This window comes from Pelodiscus sinensis, chromosome 2, assembly GCF_049634645.1.
Source record: "Pelodiscus sinensis isolate JC-2024 chromosome 2, ASM4963464v1, whole genome shotgun sequence".
Lineage (NCBI taxonomy): Eukaryota > Metazoa > Chordata > Testudines > Trionychidae > Pelodiscus > Pelodiscus sinensis.
In genome coordinates this window covers 213893196-213907639 of record NC_134712.1, presented here as the reverse complement: position 1 = coordinate 213907639, position 14444 = coordinate 213893196, and the positions used below count along the sequence as shown (strand labels likewise).

The window sequence follows — 14444 nt, the reverse complement described above, 5'->3', positions numbered from 1 at the left end:
TTCACCTTTGGACTGAAGTTTTCCATGGTTTGACTTTTATGTTTTAAAGGTTAATTCTTCTGGTTACCTTTGAATAAAATCACTTTAGTCATTTGTATGTCTTGACAGGAATGAAAAATACATAAAAGAATTTAAAAGAATTCTAACATTATACACTATTCTACAGAAGAATGGCTGAAGTTTTACATTTGGCTTATGGAGGACTTTTGCTCAGTTTGAGAAACAATTAGTTTTACTGAAGTTCTGAGTGTTTACAATTTTTGTACTAAGCAAGCATGCTATTACTTATTACCTTTTATTAACATCCAGACAACCCCATTGCACCCTGTATTGTTCTAGGAACTGTACTAAAAGAGGTGACAGCAGTCACTATCCCAAATGGGTCCTAATAAAAGGCCATGATATTGCAATTAGGTCCACTTGAGTAGATCAAGGTGCCACAAAGTGATCTGTAGATATTTATTCTATAGTACCTGGTGACGCATTTTGTTGCTAGGCATTGTGGGAAGGTGGAACAGATCGTGGGTTTGTCCCATCATGCACTTCTTTCTGTCCTAGACCTCTATGGGTTTTCATCTTTCTTTTGCGCCATCTTTTCAACTGCCATTCTTTGTTGTGCACTCCAGTTTCTGCAGTGAGAAGGAATGGATTCCGCACTTTTTTCTATGCTCTGTTAAGTGTTGTGAGGACATCACGCATAACTTCACAGTTAACTTTGCTGACAATGACAGAGGAAGATTTGCAGGTGCTCAAAATACTGTATGATATGGACAGCAGCAACTTAGAAAAGGAAGACTAGCACTGATTGGTGAGATCACATTGTAATGCAGGTTTGGGATGAAGAGCAGTGGCTACAAATCTTTAGGATGCATAAAAGCAACCTTCCTATTAATTGTGTGCTGAGCTGACCCCAGACCTGCGGTGCAAGGGCACCAGAATGAGAACTGACCTCTCGCTTGAGACGTATGTGGAAACTGCAGTTTGGAAGCTGGCGACTTCAGACTCCCGATTTGCAACCAACCAGTAGTTTGGAATGGGGAAGTTTACCATTGGGGCTGTATTAATGCAAGTGGGCAAGGTAATAAATTGCATTCTACTATGGTGGAGGACTGTGACTCTGGGGACTGTACATGAAATCATAGATGACTTTGCAGAGTTGGGATTCCCTGACTGTGGCAGGGAGATGGATGTCATACACATTTTAATTGTAGAAGCAGACCATCTTGCAACAGAGTACATTAATAGGAAAGGATACTTTCCCATGTTGTTGCAGGCACTTGTGGGTATGGTGAGCATTTCAGACAACTGCAGGGTGGTCTAGAAAGGTGCATGATGTCTACATCTTTAGGAACACTGGCTTGTACAGAAAGTTGCAAGCAAGGACTTTCTTTCCAGACCACAAGATTACAGTGGGGATGTGAAAATGCCCTTGGTCATCCTTGGAGACCTTTCTCTTTAAAGCCTTGGCTCATGAAACCTTACACAGAGCCTTGGACAGCAGTATAGCATTATAACAATAGGCTGAAGTAGATGTAGTATGGCAATCGAATGTGCCTTTGGCAGATTAAAGGCATGCTGCATGTGCCTCTGTAGTGAGTTAGACCTTACTGATTATAATATCCCCGGGGTCATAGTCGTGTGCTGCACTTTTTTAATATCTGACTCTTGTGCTGAAATATTTGCTTAGGGTGATCACTGAAACAGAATATTTTGCTACAGAGAGCTGCCAGATACTAGGGCTTCCTGAGGGGTCCAGAGGGCTGCATTAGGCATCAGAGAGGCTTTGAGGAAGTACTTTGACAATGAGCAATAGCATAAGTCTATTTTGGAGTTGCTCTCCTGGTGGTGCATCCCATGTAAATATTTGGGGCCACATATCCATGTAAGATAATGATAAAACTTGAAATTGATGTGTTTGCTATGTGAATGTATTGGACCGATATAACTACAATAGTAGAAGATACTTAATTTTGCTATATGAAAGAAAAACTCCACCACCTCTCACAACTTAACATTGTTTCATACTTTAAGTGCAAATTCAAAAAACAAAACATTATCCCCAGAGGTGTCACCCATCTATAACCCTCTGACCACTATATACAGCACCCATCCTGGGACCATCATGGCTACAACAATGCTGCATATAAGAATGGAAGATATCCAATATAGCTAACAGTTTCCTATTTCCTCTGAGCATAGGATGGTAAATATTCTTTCACATTTCTCATTGGGGCTTGGGTTTATATCCAGTACGGATAGCGTAGCACTGGTAGGTAAGAGCAGTATTAATCAGATTTGAGCTACTGTACAGTTGAGCTAATACAACAAGCATGTATTTAGCTCATGTTATAAAGTGCTTTGAGTTACATCAGCGTAAAGAGCATTGTCTATTAACTAAATTTTGTCCTATATTGAAGGTTATTTGGGAGATAATTTAAAGAAGTTTTCATTTCTTTTTGAAGGTTACGATATTGACGTGTAAAATGCCAGAACCGTCATGCACATTTTTTTGCCAAGTCTGTCTTACTCTAGTAAAATGTCAAACTTCTTTTTTGCAGTAAAAATCATAGTGGTATTTTCACATCCAGGCTCAGGTAGAAGAAAATGTAAGGCAATACCGCTAAGGTTATAATAGTTGCAGCCGTATAATCTTGTTCAAGATTAGATCAGTCTGTTTAAATTGATAAAAGAGAAGCTGACCCTGAAAATGTTCAGCTGGAGCTAATAAAAGGCTGTTCAGAAAGATCCTTCCATGTGACAGTAACTAAAAGTTTCTGAAAATTGAACAAAAGTACCATGCTTTCACAGATTATCAGGTAGCTGGCAACTTGGATTTCATTGTGAAATCTTTTGCTCTCTAAATGACATGTAATTTTCTAATGGCCTGGAATAGTGGAATGAGTGTAATATTATGGGTGGGAATGTTGTATACACACATGCAGAAATTCAGGAAAATTATTACTTCTATTCTCTTATTTAACTGCCTGTTCTTTAGAGTAAAATATTAAACCAAAATATTTACACTTCAAAATAATTTCCTCTGGATGAAGAACCATTACTACTTCAAGGACTACTGAGGTGAATTAATTGCTGGTCTTGGTATATTTCAGTGCTCTTTTCATTTGTAATGAAGTGATATATTGTACTCATCTGTACAATATTAGCATTTTGCAGTATCTCACTGCTTATCCTTTTTTATTTGGCCAAAGATGGGTTATCACTTTTTGCACTTCATTCACATAAGGAATAGAATTACTATAAGAATAATGCTGAAATAATGGTAGCTACTAGTTAACTCTATATATTAGCCTTTTCTTCCCAAAATTTCCCATCTCACTGCTGCTAATCTTTCACACCAGAAAAGATCCCACAGAAAAATCCAACCTTTATGGAAGCATTTTGTTTCGGAAATAACAGTGCAGTGTAAATCAGGTTCCTATGTAAGGTTCTGTTTCCTTTAGACCAAAGAATAGGACGTAAACAAAAAGAAGCGAGACTAGTTAAAGGCATGTCAGCATAGTATTTTGTATCTGGACCACAGGCAGGCTCAGTTTTCAAGTAAGTAAATTTTGGGGACTTTAAAACCTTTTTGTGGGGGTTGAGGAGAGTTATTAGTGTATGGATGGACAAAATAATCAACATAGATATAGTTGCTAGATTGACTATCTCAATAAATAAAATTGTAACAAGAAAGGAAATAATTAATTCAACACTCCATTCATTAGCTCTCTTTTTGAACTGCTATTACGCATAATTCATCTTAACAAAGTGCACACACTAAAAATCATTTTATTTCCTTGTGATATGTTCATGTGTTTTGATTATTCATATAGGGTTGGGTTAATTTTTCACCATTACATGGTCTGTAGTCTTCTCCATGCTTGTTTGGATGTGTATGTAAGTGAAGCTTGATATTAAAACTAGTAGCTCCCTTCTGAGGAACAAGGGATTTGTAAAAGGGAACAGCTGCTTTTTTTCAAGGGTTTGGAAACTTTGGATTTGACAACTTGAGCTTCAACTCTCCCAGTCTCCTAACCCTTTCATGAGTCCTTATTCCTAGGATGGAAGGGGAGTCAGAGAGACAGGGGGGATTGTATTTTTCAACTACAAAAAATAGTTGTTTTATACAATGAGATCACCAACTTGATGTAAAATCTCAGCGGAGACAAGGTACAGCTAGGTTTATACCGTAATGTAGCTAGTTGAGATCCATCCAAATGGTGGTGTGGTATAGAGATGTCAGCATGTAGTTAACTACACGATTAATTGATAAACTTATTGGTTAAATTGACAGTGGGGGTGGGGAGTGGGTGTCCCACGAGCACCAGATCCATCTGCCCCTGCTCATGCTCGCACTGCTGTCTCTGATGGAGAGAAAGTAGTGTAGAGGGTGAGGGGGGCAGGCTGGAGTTCATATGTACAGGATGCTAGCTTTCAAGCAGGCTCCCCATGTGTATCTACTCCCGCAAACCTGCCTGCTCCCCCTTGCTGACTCCTACAGAGGCAGTGGGAGGGCGGCAGGCAGAAGCCGGTGCCGGTGGAAACCGGCTTAAAAGCCAGTTCCTCCCAGGACCAGCTCTGTGGTGCCACCTATCCCACCCTTCTGTGCTGCTGCCTCTGTCGCCTCTTATTTCTTATTTGTAAACAGATAACATATCCTGTGTAGCTGAGACCAAAGTCCTGTATTTCCTCAGCTTAAGGATTCTAAATCTTTTGAGAAGTGTGAATCAGAGTGATTGTCTTGCAGACTTCTTCCCCCATTTACAATCAGTTGGACCATATTTTTCCCATTTGTTATCTCATAAAGTTACTGAGACAACCATCGCAGTTGTTAAAATAGGAAAAACGTAGTGAAATATTTACCTTGTTGGCTGACTTATTATATCCACCTAGCTCCTGGGGGAAAGGAGAAGAATTAATGCAACATGTGGCCAAATAGCTTTCCCTTTTCTATCATTAAGTGCTCCACTGCCATAGTTTTGTAGTGTATGACTGTTGTTCAGCAGCATTTTTAAGTTTTTTGTGGAATAATACAACTTGTCATGAGGTCCATTATCAGTAGTTTGTGAACAGCCAATTTTACTGAATCTATGTATGTATTATTCGGGGACTTCCTTTAAGCCCTTATCTAACACACACAACTATTTTTGAGTATGTTAGTGAACAGGAGTTAACTGTTGATGTTAACACAGAATCTAAAATCCCAGAATAATACTCATTAGCCAATCAGAATTCTGTGATTTTTTTTTTTTAAATAATGAACAGTAATTTGGTTGTGTACACAGTAGTCTATGAAACAGTATTTGAAAACAATTATTCGTTTAGTCTGCAGAAGAGAAGACGGAGGGGTCATAAATCTTCAAGTACATAATTGTTACAAAGAAAAGCGTGGCAAATTGTTCTCCTTTTAATCATTGAAGACAGGGCACAAAGTAATTTTCAGCAAGGGAGATGTAAATTAGATATTAGGAAAAAGCTTCTTAATTGTGAAGGTAGTTAAATTCTGGAACAAGTTATTTAGAGAGGTTGTGGAATCATTTTCTTTGTCTAAACGGTTCTTTAAACTCTCTAAACACCTGTCAGGGATGGTCTAGATCAGTGTTTCTTAAACTTTTTAAGACCGAGAAACACCAAACAGTGATTTCTTTTTTATGAGGAACACCAAGGATTTTTTAAGTGCAAAAAAAAAAATCACCTTCCCCTTTAAGGGTGGCCATTTTGAATTCTGTTCTCCACGGCACACCTCCGACTGCCTCATGGCATACCAGTGGGACACGGAACACAGTTTAAGAAACACTGGTCTAGATTATATTTAATCCTGCTTCAGTGCACAGGACTGAACTAGATGACCCAGGATTCCTTCCAGAGCTACATTTCTATGATTCTATATAAAATATATTGTCATACTTATTATTTGTTTGTATTCTAGTAGTGCCTGTAATTCCCTTAAGGAACATCATACTGTTTTGCTACACACTGCTTAGGCAAGTGATGATGAGTTTATCTTCACTACGGTGTTAAATCAAGTTTTGCCCCTATCTTGGACTCCCATCCATCCATAATCTCTGGCTTGAGTTAAGTATTGCTTTAAACTTGAAGTAACTTGTCTTTCATGGAAGTGGGTTGAAGCCCAAGTGCTGCTGATATTTGAACTAATAATGCAATGGAGACTCAACTGTGGGAGTTTTCAGCAGTGTGAGTTATAGCATCTCATCACCCCTTAATCCAGTCACTTTGCTCATCAAACCATTTTGTGTAAAGTGAGTGGGTTTTTCCCTCTCAGTGCAATCACTCCCTTGAGCTAACCTAGTGTGGGCTAACTTCTGGTAACTATTACAGAGGAGACCAACCCAAAGATGACACACTTCGATTCAGATTGCTTATAATCTGTGACAAGGTTCAATAGGTGGAAGTAGCCTGTGAGTGCCTGCTAATATGAGGTAACCGTGAATGCTCCTACTTTTAAACTCTGTCACATCCTTCCTTAACACTCATCTTTTCCATAATTCATACTATAAAGCAGTGTTTCTTAAACTTTTTAAGACCGAGGAAGCAATTTTTATGAAGCACACCAAGGACTTTCTTGTTGAGCCAAAAAAAAGGTTGGGGGGGGGGGGGAAGGATGGGAGGAAGGGAGTTATTGAGAGGGGAAAAAAGATTGGGGGAAAGTTATTAAACAAAAAGAGTCTCCTGCCCCTTTAAGGGTGGCCATTTTAAATTATATTGTTCTCCGTGCACACCTGCAATTGCCTCGCAGCACACCAGTGTCCCACGGAACACAATTTAAGAAACACTGCCATAAAGTATGGCCTGATAATTGTGGTAGGTGTGTGGAGAGCTATAATCACTACTATTGAGTGTCTATGAATCTGTTTATCATATATTTGTTTCACTGTGTTTTTCACCCTACCATGATCTGCTTTTTGTTTCTCATCCATCTGTCACATGTAGTCTTTTAGATCATGGGCTCTTTGGATCATCATTATGTTCCCATTATGCCTCTGGCATTTAGGGCAGCATCAAACCACCTCCATTTCTGTCTTACTGGCAAGTCCTTCAGTGTTCTCCCAGCTACTTCCCGGTTTGTTTGTTTGTTCAGCTTGGCTTCACAGCTCTTCACCATTTTGTTTTTGGATGGCCTAATTTTTTATTGCCTTCAGGTGTCCATTTTATTGCTATTCTGGTGGAATCAGTCTCTATCCAAAGCCCATGGCCAATCCATCTCAGTGCCTCCTGGCAATGGTGGTGGTCATATCCTTCAGGCTGCACAGTATGTTGACTATGCTTTGTTGTAAAGGGACAGCTTGCATGTTCTGATGATCCCCAGGTTCTGTGTCAGTGGGACACCTTTTCCTCCTCACAGGTTTAACAGTGCTGGATTGGTCTATGGAGCAAGTGTGAGACAAAACAGAAACCTTGGCCTTGAACGTTAGGCATAGGGATAACAACCCTGCCACTTAAAAACACTAAAATATTTTTAAGGAAATAGCAATGGAGAAATAATCATTACTCTGTGTGATGGCCTTCAGAAGCACTTTGGAACTTGATGTTTGTCAGTTCTAAGCACAATGGGACCCAACCTGATTGTGGCCTTTGTGTACTACTGTCATAGAAATAATATTTAAGAACAAAATTAATGGAATTCAACAGAAAAATTGAAGTTTCAGAAAACCTATTAGAAAACTCACTTAAAATAGTCTTCCAGAATCAGAATTTTTTTAAAAACACATCAATTTTTATATACTGCCAATTGATAAATTTTTTCATGATTGAAGTTGAAATGGTTATATCAAAAGAGAAGCAAATGCTTCATCTAACATGTTCACAGTAATCCACTTATCCACAGGGTATGTCTAGACCACAGGGTTTTGTCGACAAAAGTGCACTTTTGTTGACAAAACTATACCTGTGTCTACACTGCCGCTGAGTTCTGTTGACATAACGTCGACAGAACTCGGCAGTTTTGTCGATGGCTGTAAACCTCATTCTACGAGGAATAATGCTTTTTGTTGACAGAGTTCTGTCGACAGAAGGCGTTATTGCATCTTCACTGTCCTTTGTGTCTAAACTGTCATGTTGACAAAGCAGCTTTGTCGACAGAACTGGATGTAGTCTAGATGCTCTTTGTCGATAGAAGCTTTGTTGACAGTATCTGTGGACAAACTTCTGTTGACAAAAGCTTGTAGTCTAGACGTACCCAAAGTGTGAATACAAATTTCTACATGTTTTATTATTCAGGGGTTAGTTATTGAAAATACGTTTGTTTTTCCTCCCTTGCTCTTGTAACATACAAAATAAGAAATGAAAATGAGAATCCTGGGAAGAATACATCTTGTTCGTGCTATAAGTTTATACAAATTGTTGTCTAAATATAAATGCAGCTTTTTTTTTTAAAGAGCATAAAATTTACTGTGAAGAACATAAGTAAAATGAAAGACATGATCAGAGCCATGCATAGCACATTTCATGCCATAGTTGAATGACTTGGTATGGGTTTTCTTTGCACTTGTAATTTGGATCTGAAGAACAAACATACAAAAGCATTCTGTATTTACTGATACTTTAAAATAGAGGTATATTGAAGACCTCAATGGTGGTGGAAGGTCTACCTGGAACTGGATTATGGTGACAGAAGACACCAAAAAACTTCCATTCCTCTGGAGGACTTGCAGCTGACTAGCTCAATCCCCAGAGATGTGCTAATTACACATAGCTACACAAACAAAGTGATTCAGGCTCATTTGGTATGTTGTTCTTTGAGTAAACTTCTACTGCCCTACATAATGTCTTGCATACTTGTGAAACATCCCTTCATTTTGTTCCTTAATAATTTGCTTTGATTTTAGTAAGAGTTAACTTTGCAATAGCTTATAAATATTGCAATTCCAAGTCTTTGTTTTCTATTGAAGAGTTGTGTGTGCCAGAACGAAGTGTGTGTTTATATATGTGTATATCTATTTAATAGAACAATCCAAGTTCACAGTGTGTGTGAAAATACATTATAGTTTAACAGGGAAATAGTTAATCTTTGCAAAATTAGAAACTCAGACAAAATTGTAACTATTCATACCAGGACTTTTATAATGCAGCATAGAATTTACTGTCTTAAGCAATTGTTCAGACGTGTATTTACAGTACCATGAAATCTGGGCAAACTTCTTTAAGAAAGAGGGTTTACAATAGCATTTGGAATGATTATATAATTTTTTTTCTTTTTTGGTAGGATGTGAAACATACTGCGGATTCATAAAAAGAGTGGCTGAAAGAAAATGGAAAATAGTGCCATCATTTACTAGAATAACAACATGGGCAATACAACCACTAAATTCCGCAAAGCACTTATAAATGGAGATGAAAATCTGGCTTACCAAATATATGAGAGCAACCCTCAATTAAAAGAATCTCTCGATCCAAATACTTCTTATGGGGAGCTTTATCAACACAATACTCCATTACATTATGCTGCTAGGCATGGAATGAACCGAATACTAGGGTGAGTATTACCATGTGTTAACATCATATTTAATACTTTCTCTAACAAATGGAAGAAGTTTAAATAGATTTATAAATCTTACTTGTGGGTAAGTTACGGGTGAACATATTTGGGACAAATTTATATGCAATAAAAAACTTGCATTTTAAACTTATGGAATGTTTATTTTAATTGATCTTTAATGTTTTGTTTCTTCTTACATTAATTTCAGGAATAAAATTGTATTAGAATTAAAAACAGCTTTCTTCCTAAGATGATTTTTTTCACAATCTTTTTTTTTTTTAAAGGGTTTTCTACACACTTCTAAGATATTTTTAGTAGTCCGTTGTAATTCTGTATCCAATATTCTATCACATTTATCTAAAAACGTCTGGTATTTCTGATCGTGAATTTGTGCTTTATATGTTCCTTCTGAAGCTGCATTTGTTACTTGTACAGCTGTCAATTACTTTTTATACTAATGATGACCAGTGTAACAAGAGCTTTTGTGATTTTTTTTTTTTTTTTTTTTTGTAAGCCTTTTCATAGAAAGTAGAGTCGGGGTTTTTTTTCTAACTCTTTCTGTCTTCATAACAAAGTACTTTCTTCCTTTTTATTTTTGTGAATTAACAAATTGGGCTTCAAAACTTTTTGTATAAGATGTTTCTTTGCTTTAGGAAACTGATCTGTGTGCTGCAGTATTGGCCACATATCTATTATTTTCTTAGGGAGCTCAGTTCAGATGTTGTGAACATTGCTTAAATGTTGGTTGTAGTTTCCAGACCCTCACTGCACAAAAAAGATGATAATCTAAGAAAGGTAAAGCTATCCTGATACATTCTGCAAGGGGCATCAGCTAATTTTACTGCAGATGGAGCAAATACATTTACATGTTCTTATAATGTTCAAACAGTTTGAATTTTTGTATTTTTTGTGATGGTCAACAGAGTATTCTGTAATTTACTCCTGAGAAAATTCTGCATCTCTGCGCAATGCAGAATTTGCAGAGAATTAATATTCTGTGCAGAATATCCCTTTTTTCTCTCTCACACTTGGTGCTGCAGATCTGCTGGCAACCACTAATGGCTGCTGGACGTGGCAGAGCCAAGCTTCCCAACAAGCAGCCTACATATGAAGGAGGTGTGGGTGGGTTGTAGTTACCGGCATGCCCTGAATGAATGAGGTAGAATGTGGGCCACAGCCCCACAGTGATTGGAATGCCTGGCTTGGTAGGAATGGGGAGGCCTTGTGGCCCTGTGCACTCTGTCTTCTGGGACTGATCCTCATTTGCCCGACTATGTTGGCTCTGACAAAGGATGAGAAAGGGTAGGGCCACACCGCATCCCTGGAGGTTCAGTAATGAAGCTGGGCAGAGCGGCACTTGCAGCTGGGCTTTGAGGGAGAGGTGTGTAGGTGTCTAGGATGGGGAGGGGGGCTCAATTCTGCCACTTCCAGAATCCAGCAAAACCGCACCAGCACCTCCTAGATATGTCCTCCCTACTCCTGGGGTAACCGTTTTTGTTGTCTTTGTTACAGACATACATATCAATCAATGTTTTGAAATAAATTACCAATATAATTGAAACTGGCGTGATTATATTGTATTACTTTGACAAGTAAAATATACAGAGTTTGTAGAATTCTAAAATATTGTGCACAAAATTTTTAATTTTCTAGTGCAGAATTCCCCCAGGAATATAGCAATGAACAAAATTATCACGATCAGTATGGGAAGAGATTGAGTATTTTTGTGTACCTTATAATAAGGAACTGGAATATCATAGGTATTCTACAATTCATATATATTACTCTTTTATGATATATTATTCAATTCATATATTCATATATATCACTTTATGCCAGGGGCGGAGAACCTTTTATGGGTCAGGGGCCACTAACTCACAACCAGTTGGGGGCCGCACATAAGCAAGAAGCAAAAAAGAAAAACATAGTAGATTTTGTGAGACTGGTGTGGGGGCTGGAGCACCAGGACCCTGAGCAAGCCAGGGGCCAGACTTAGGTTTCCTACCTCTGTTTTATACTAAGGCTTGTTGGAGCAGCAAGATCTATTCCAGCAATACTGAATAAAGTGTCACTCTGGCATTGTGAAAAGGATTGCATATCTTATCTGACCTCTTTTTGAACACTAAGTTTACTTTAAAAAGTTTAATATTAAAAATATTGCTCCAGCTATATTTTGATTATTCAAACCCTGGTTTTGGATAAGTTGAAGGTTGGATAAGTTTTGAGTGAAATGTTGATCCTGCAAAGTTTATCACTGAATTGCTTTTACTGAATTGCTTTCTTTAGTGCTTTAAAACATATAGAGTCCTGACTCTGGAGCTCTTGATGGTTCTGCAATTCTGTCTACGTAACTATAGCTTAATGTCGCAGAGCTAGAATGTTTTTTAAAATTTATTTTTATGGTGGTAGCATCTAGAAGCCAAAGTCGTGGATAAGAGTCCTGTACAAAACATAACAAAAAGACAGTCCCAACTCAGAGCTTGCATTCTGTCTCCTAAATGTAATTAGTTTCAGCTATTTAAGGGTCTCAGGGCTTCATCTCTCCTCACTCTTCCATACACACATATTACTTTAGATAATCTAAGATTGTCCTCCTGATATATTATAAGAATCTCCATATTGGGTCAGAACAAAGGTCCATCTAGCCCAGTATCCTGTCTTCCAACAGTGACCAATGACAGGTGCCCTGGAGGGAATGAACAGACCAAGTAATCACCAAGTGATCCATCCTCTGTCACCCATTCCCAGCTTCTGACAAACAGAGGCTAGAAACACTATCCCGAGCCATCCTGGTTTATAGACATTGATAGACCTATTCTTTCTGAATTTATCTAGGTTGTTTTTTTTATGTTAGTCTTGGACTTCATAACATCCTCTTGCAAGGAGTTCCACAGGTTGACTGCATTGTGTGAAGAAGTACTTCCTTTTGTTTGTTTTAAACCTGCTACCTATTAATTTCATTTGGTGGACCCCCCCTAGTTCTTGCATTATAGGAAAGAGTAAATAACTCTTCTTATTCACTTTCTCTATATTGGTCATGATTTTATAGATCTATATTGTATTTCCCCTTAGTCGTCTCTCTTCTAAGCTGGAAAGTCCCAGTCTCCTTAATCTCTCTTCACGTGGTAGAAATTCCATACCCTAATTATTTATGTTGCCCCTTTTCTGAACATAAGGTAGAAGAGGATTGTAATCTGGGGCAGGAGATTGGGTTGCCAGATCTGGGAGGGGGTATTGCTGCAAGAGGGAGACAGAAGTTTTGGGTATGTTGGGGGAGGGGGAGCAGAGGGCTGGGGTGCTAGAGGCAGGCTGTGGCCAGGAGACTTACCAGCCAGCAGCCAAACCAGCCTGCCTTCCTGCAGAGCTAAGAATTACAGAGCTTAAAACATTTGCCAGCCTGCCTGTTTGCCTGGCCATGTGTTTCAGTGAATAACTGAGCTGAGTAGTTCTTCTTGGCTGCCTGTTGTTCAAACAGGCAGCTCCCATTGGCTGGCTTACCAGTTAACCTTTCATATCCCTACTCTGGACTACCTTGGAAAGTCCAACACACTTTTCAAGATTTACCCTTTGAAGGCCTGATTCTGTTCTCTGAAAAGACTAACAGGAGATTGCACGGCTTATAAGAGTTGATGGCCAAGTTCCTGAGCATACACATCCCCACTAAACAGAGCAGGCGTTTCAGGCCACAACCCAGTCTACCGTTTTATCTGCAAAACCAACAGGATGATTCAAGCAAGAGGATTAGGAACAGCAGGAAGAGGCCACACCTATCCTCAGACCAAGCCTTCTTTGGGTTGGAAACTAGCCCTGTAGAAGGTGTGTGAAAGGATGGTGCACTAATAAATCCCCCCCCCCCCCCCCCAAAAAAAGGGCGGGCTAAGGTCCAGTTTAGAGCTATGTAAATTCAATACATTCATGAAGAAACTCCAGTTCCTTATGGTCTCTTTGGATCCAGGGGACTGATATGCCACTCTTGACTTGAAGGCCATGTACTTTCATATAGCAATAACTGCTTCCCCAAAAAATACCTCAGGTTTGTGTTGAGGAGTCCTCCCATTCAACCAGTCAACAGCATGGCGAGTGTGCACCAATATATGACAGTCCTATATTGCGTTCCTGCACGGGTGGCAGATACAGGTGTTCCTGTACATCAACAACTGACTCATTTAAGGCCACTCCAGGTCTCAAGTGGAGGCTCAAGTTGACTTCATAAGAGCAGCATTCAGTGAACTAGGCCCTTTCTGAATGATACATGTAAAACTGTACAGGCAGTCCCCGGGTTACATGGATCTGAGTTACATCGGATCCCTGCTTACAGACGGGGTGAGGCAACCCTGCACTAGCTGCTTCCCCCCAGCAGACCAGGGAGACACGAAGCTAGCGCCCCCCCTCCCCAGCAGGCCAGGGAGACGCGGAGCGGCTTTTCTCAGCAGACACCTCAGCTTGAGAATAAAGGACTGAGGGAAGTGAGGTGTGGGAGAATAAAACTGAGCTCTGGAGAAATGTTTGGCTAGAGTTTCCCCTACAATATGTACCAGTTCCGACTTGCATACAAATTCAACTTAAGAACAAACCTACAGTCCCTATCTTATACGTAACCCGGGGACTGCCTGTATTAGCAAGTATTGCTGCATTTTAGCATTACAGATTTGAAATGATGAGAGAGAGTTGAAGAAAGACCCATTTCAAATGTTTTTCTCTTGATTCCTTTTCCAGCTGTCTTGGTGATTACTACTTCTGGGCTTGTATGAGTAATGTGTTAGGAAGGGCTTTGTACAGACTGATGTTCAAACAGTAGCCTCTGTCAAACTGATGGGGATCAGGAACTTGAAGTGTGAGCAGTGCTGGCTAAGGTGTAATCAAATCTTGTGAGTTTAATATTGAAAACTGATATACATGAATCATGACATGTAACTTCCTTAAGAAAATACCAAACCAAACATTCTGA

General features: G+C 39.1%; 1 protein-coding gene across 4 annotated transcripts in view; it reads left to right on the top strand.

Annotated features, from left to right (window-relative positions):
• Window positions 1–14444, top strand: part of ANKIB1 (ankyrin repeat and IBR domain containing 1) — a 109189-nt gene that overhangs the window by 16160 nt on the left and 78585 nt on the right. For 3 of the 4 annotated variants that reach the window (XM_075922380.1, XM_075922379.1, XM_075922381.1), the window contains exon 2: window positions 9224–9493. In XM_075922380.1, the coding sequence (XP_075778495.1) occupies window positions 9306–9493 (188 nt within the window). In that variant the 5' untranslated portion in view covers window positions 9224–9305. Of the gene's footprint in view, window positions 1–9223; window positions 9494–14444 lie in introns of those variants that run through there. The other variant, XM_006114465.4, reaches the window with a different exon arrangement.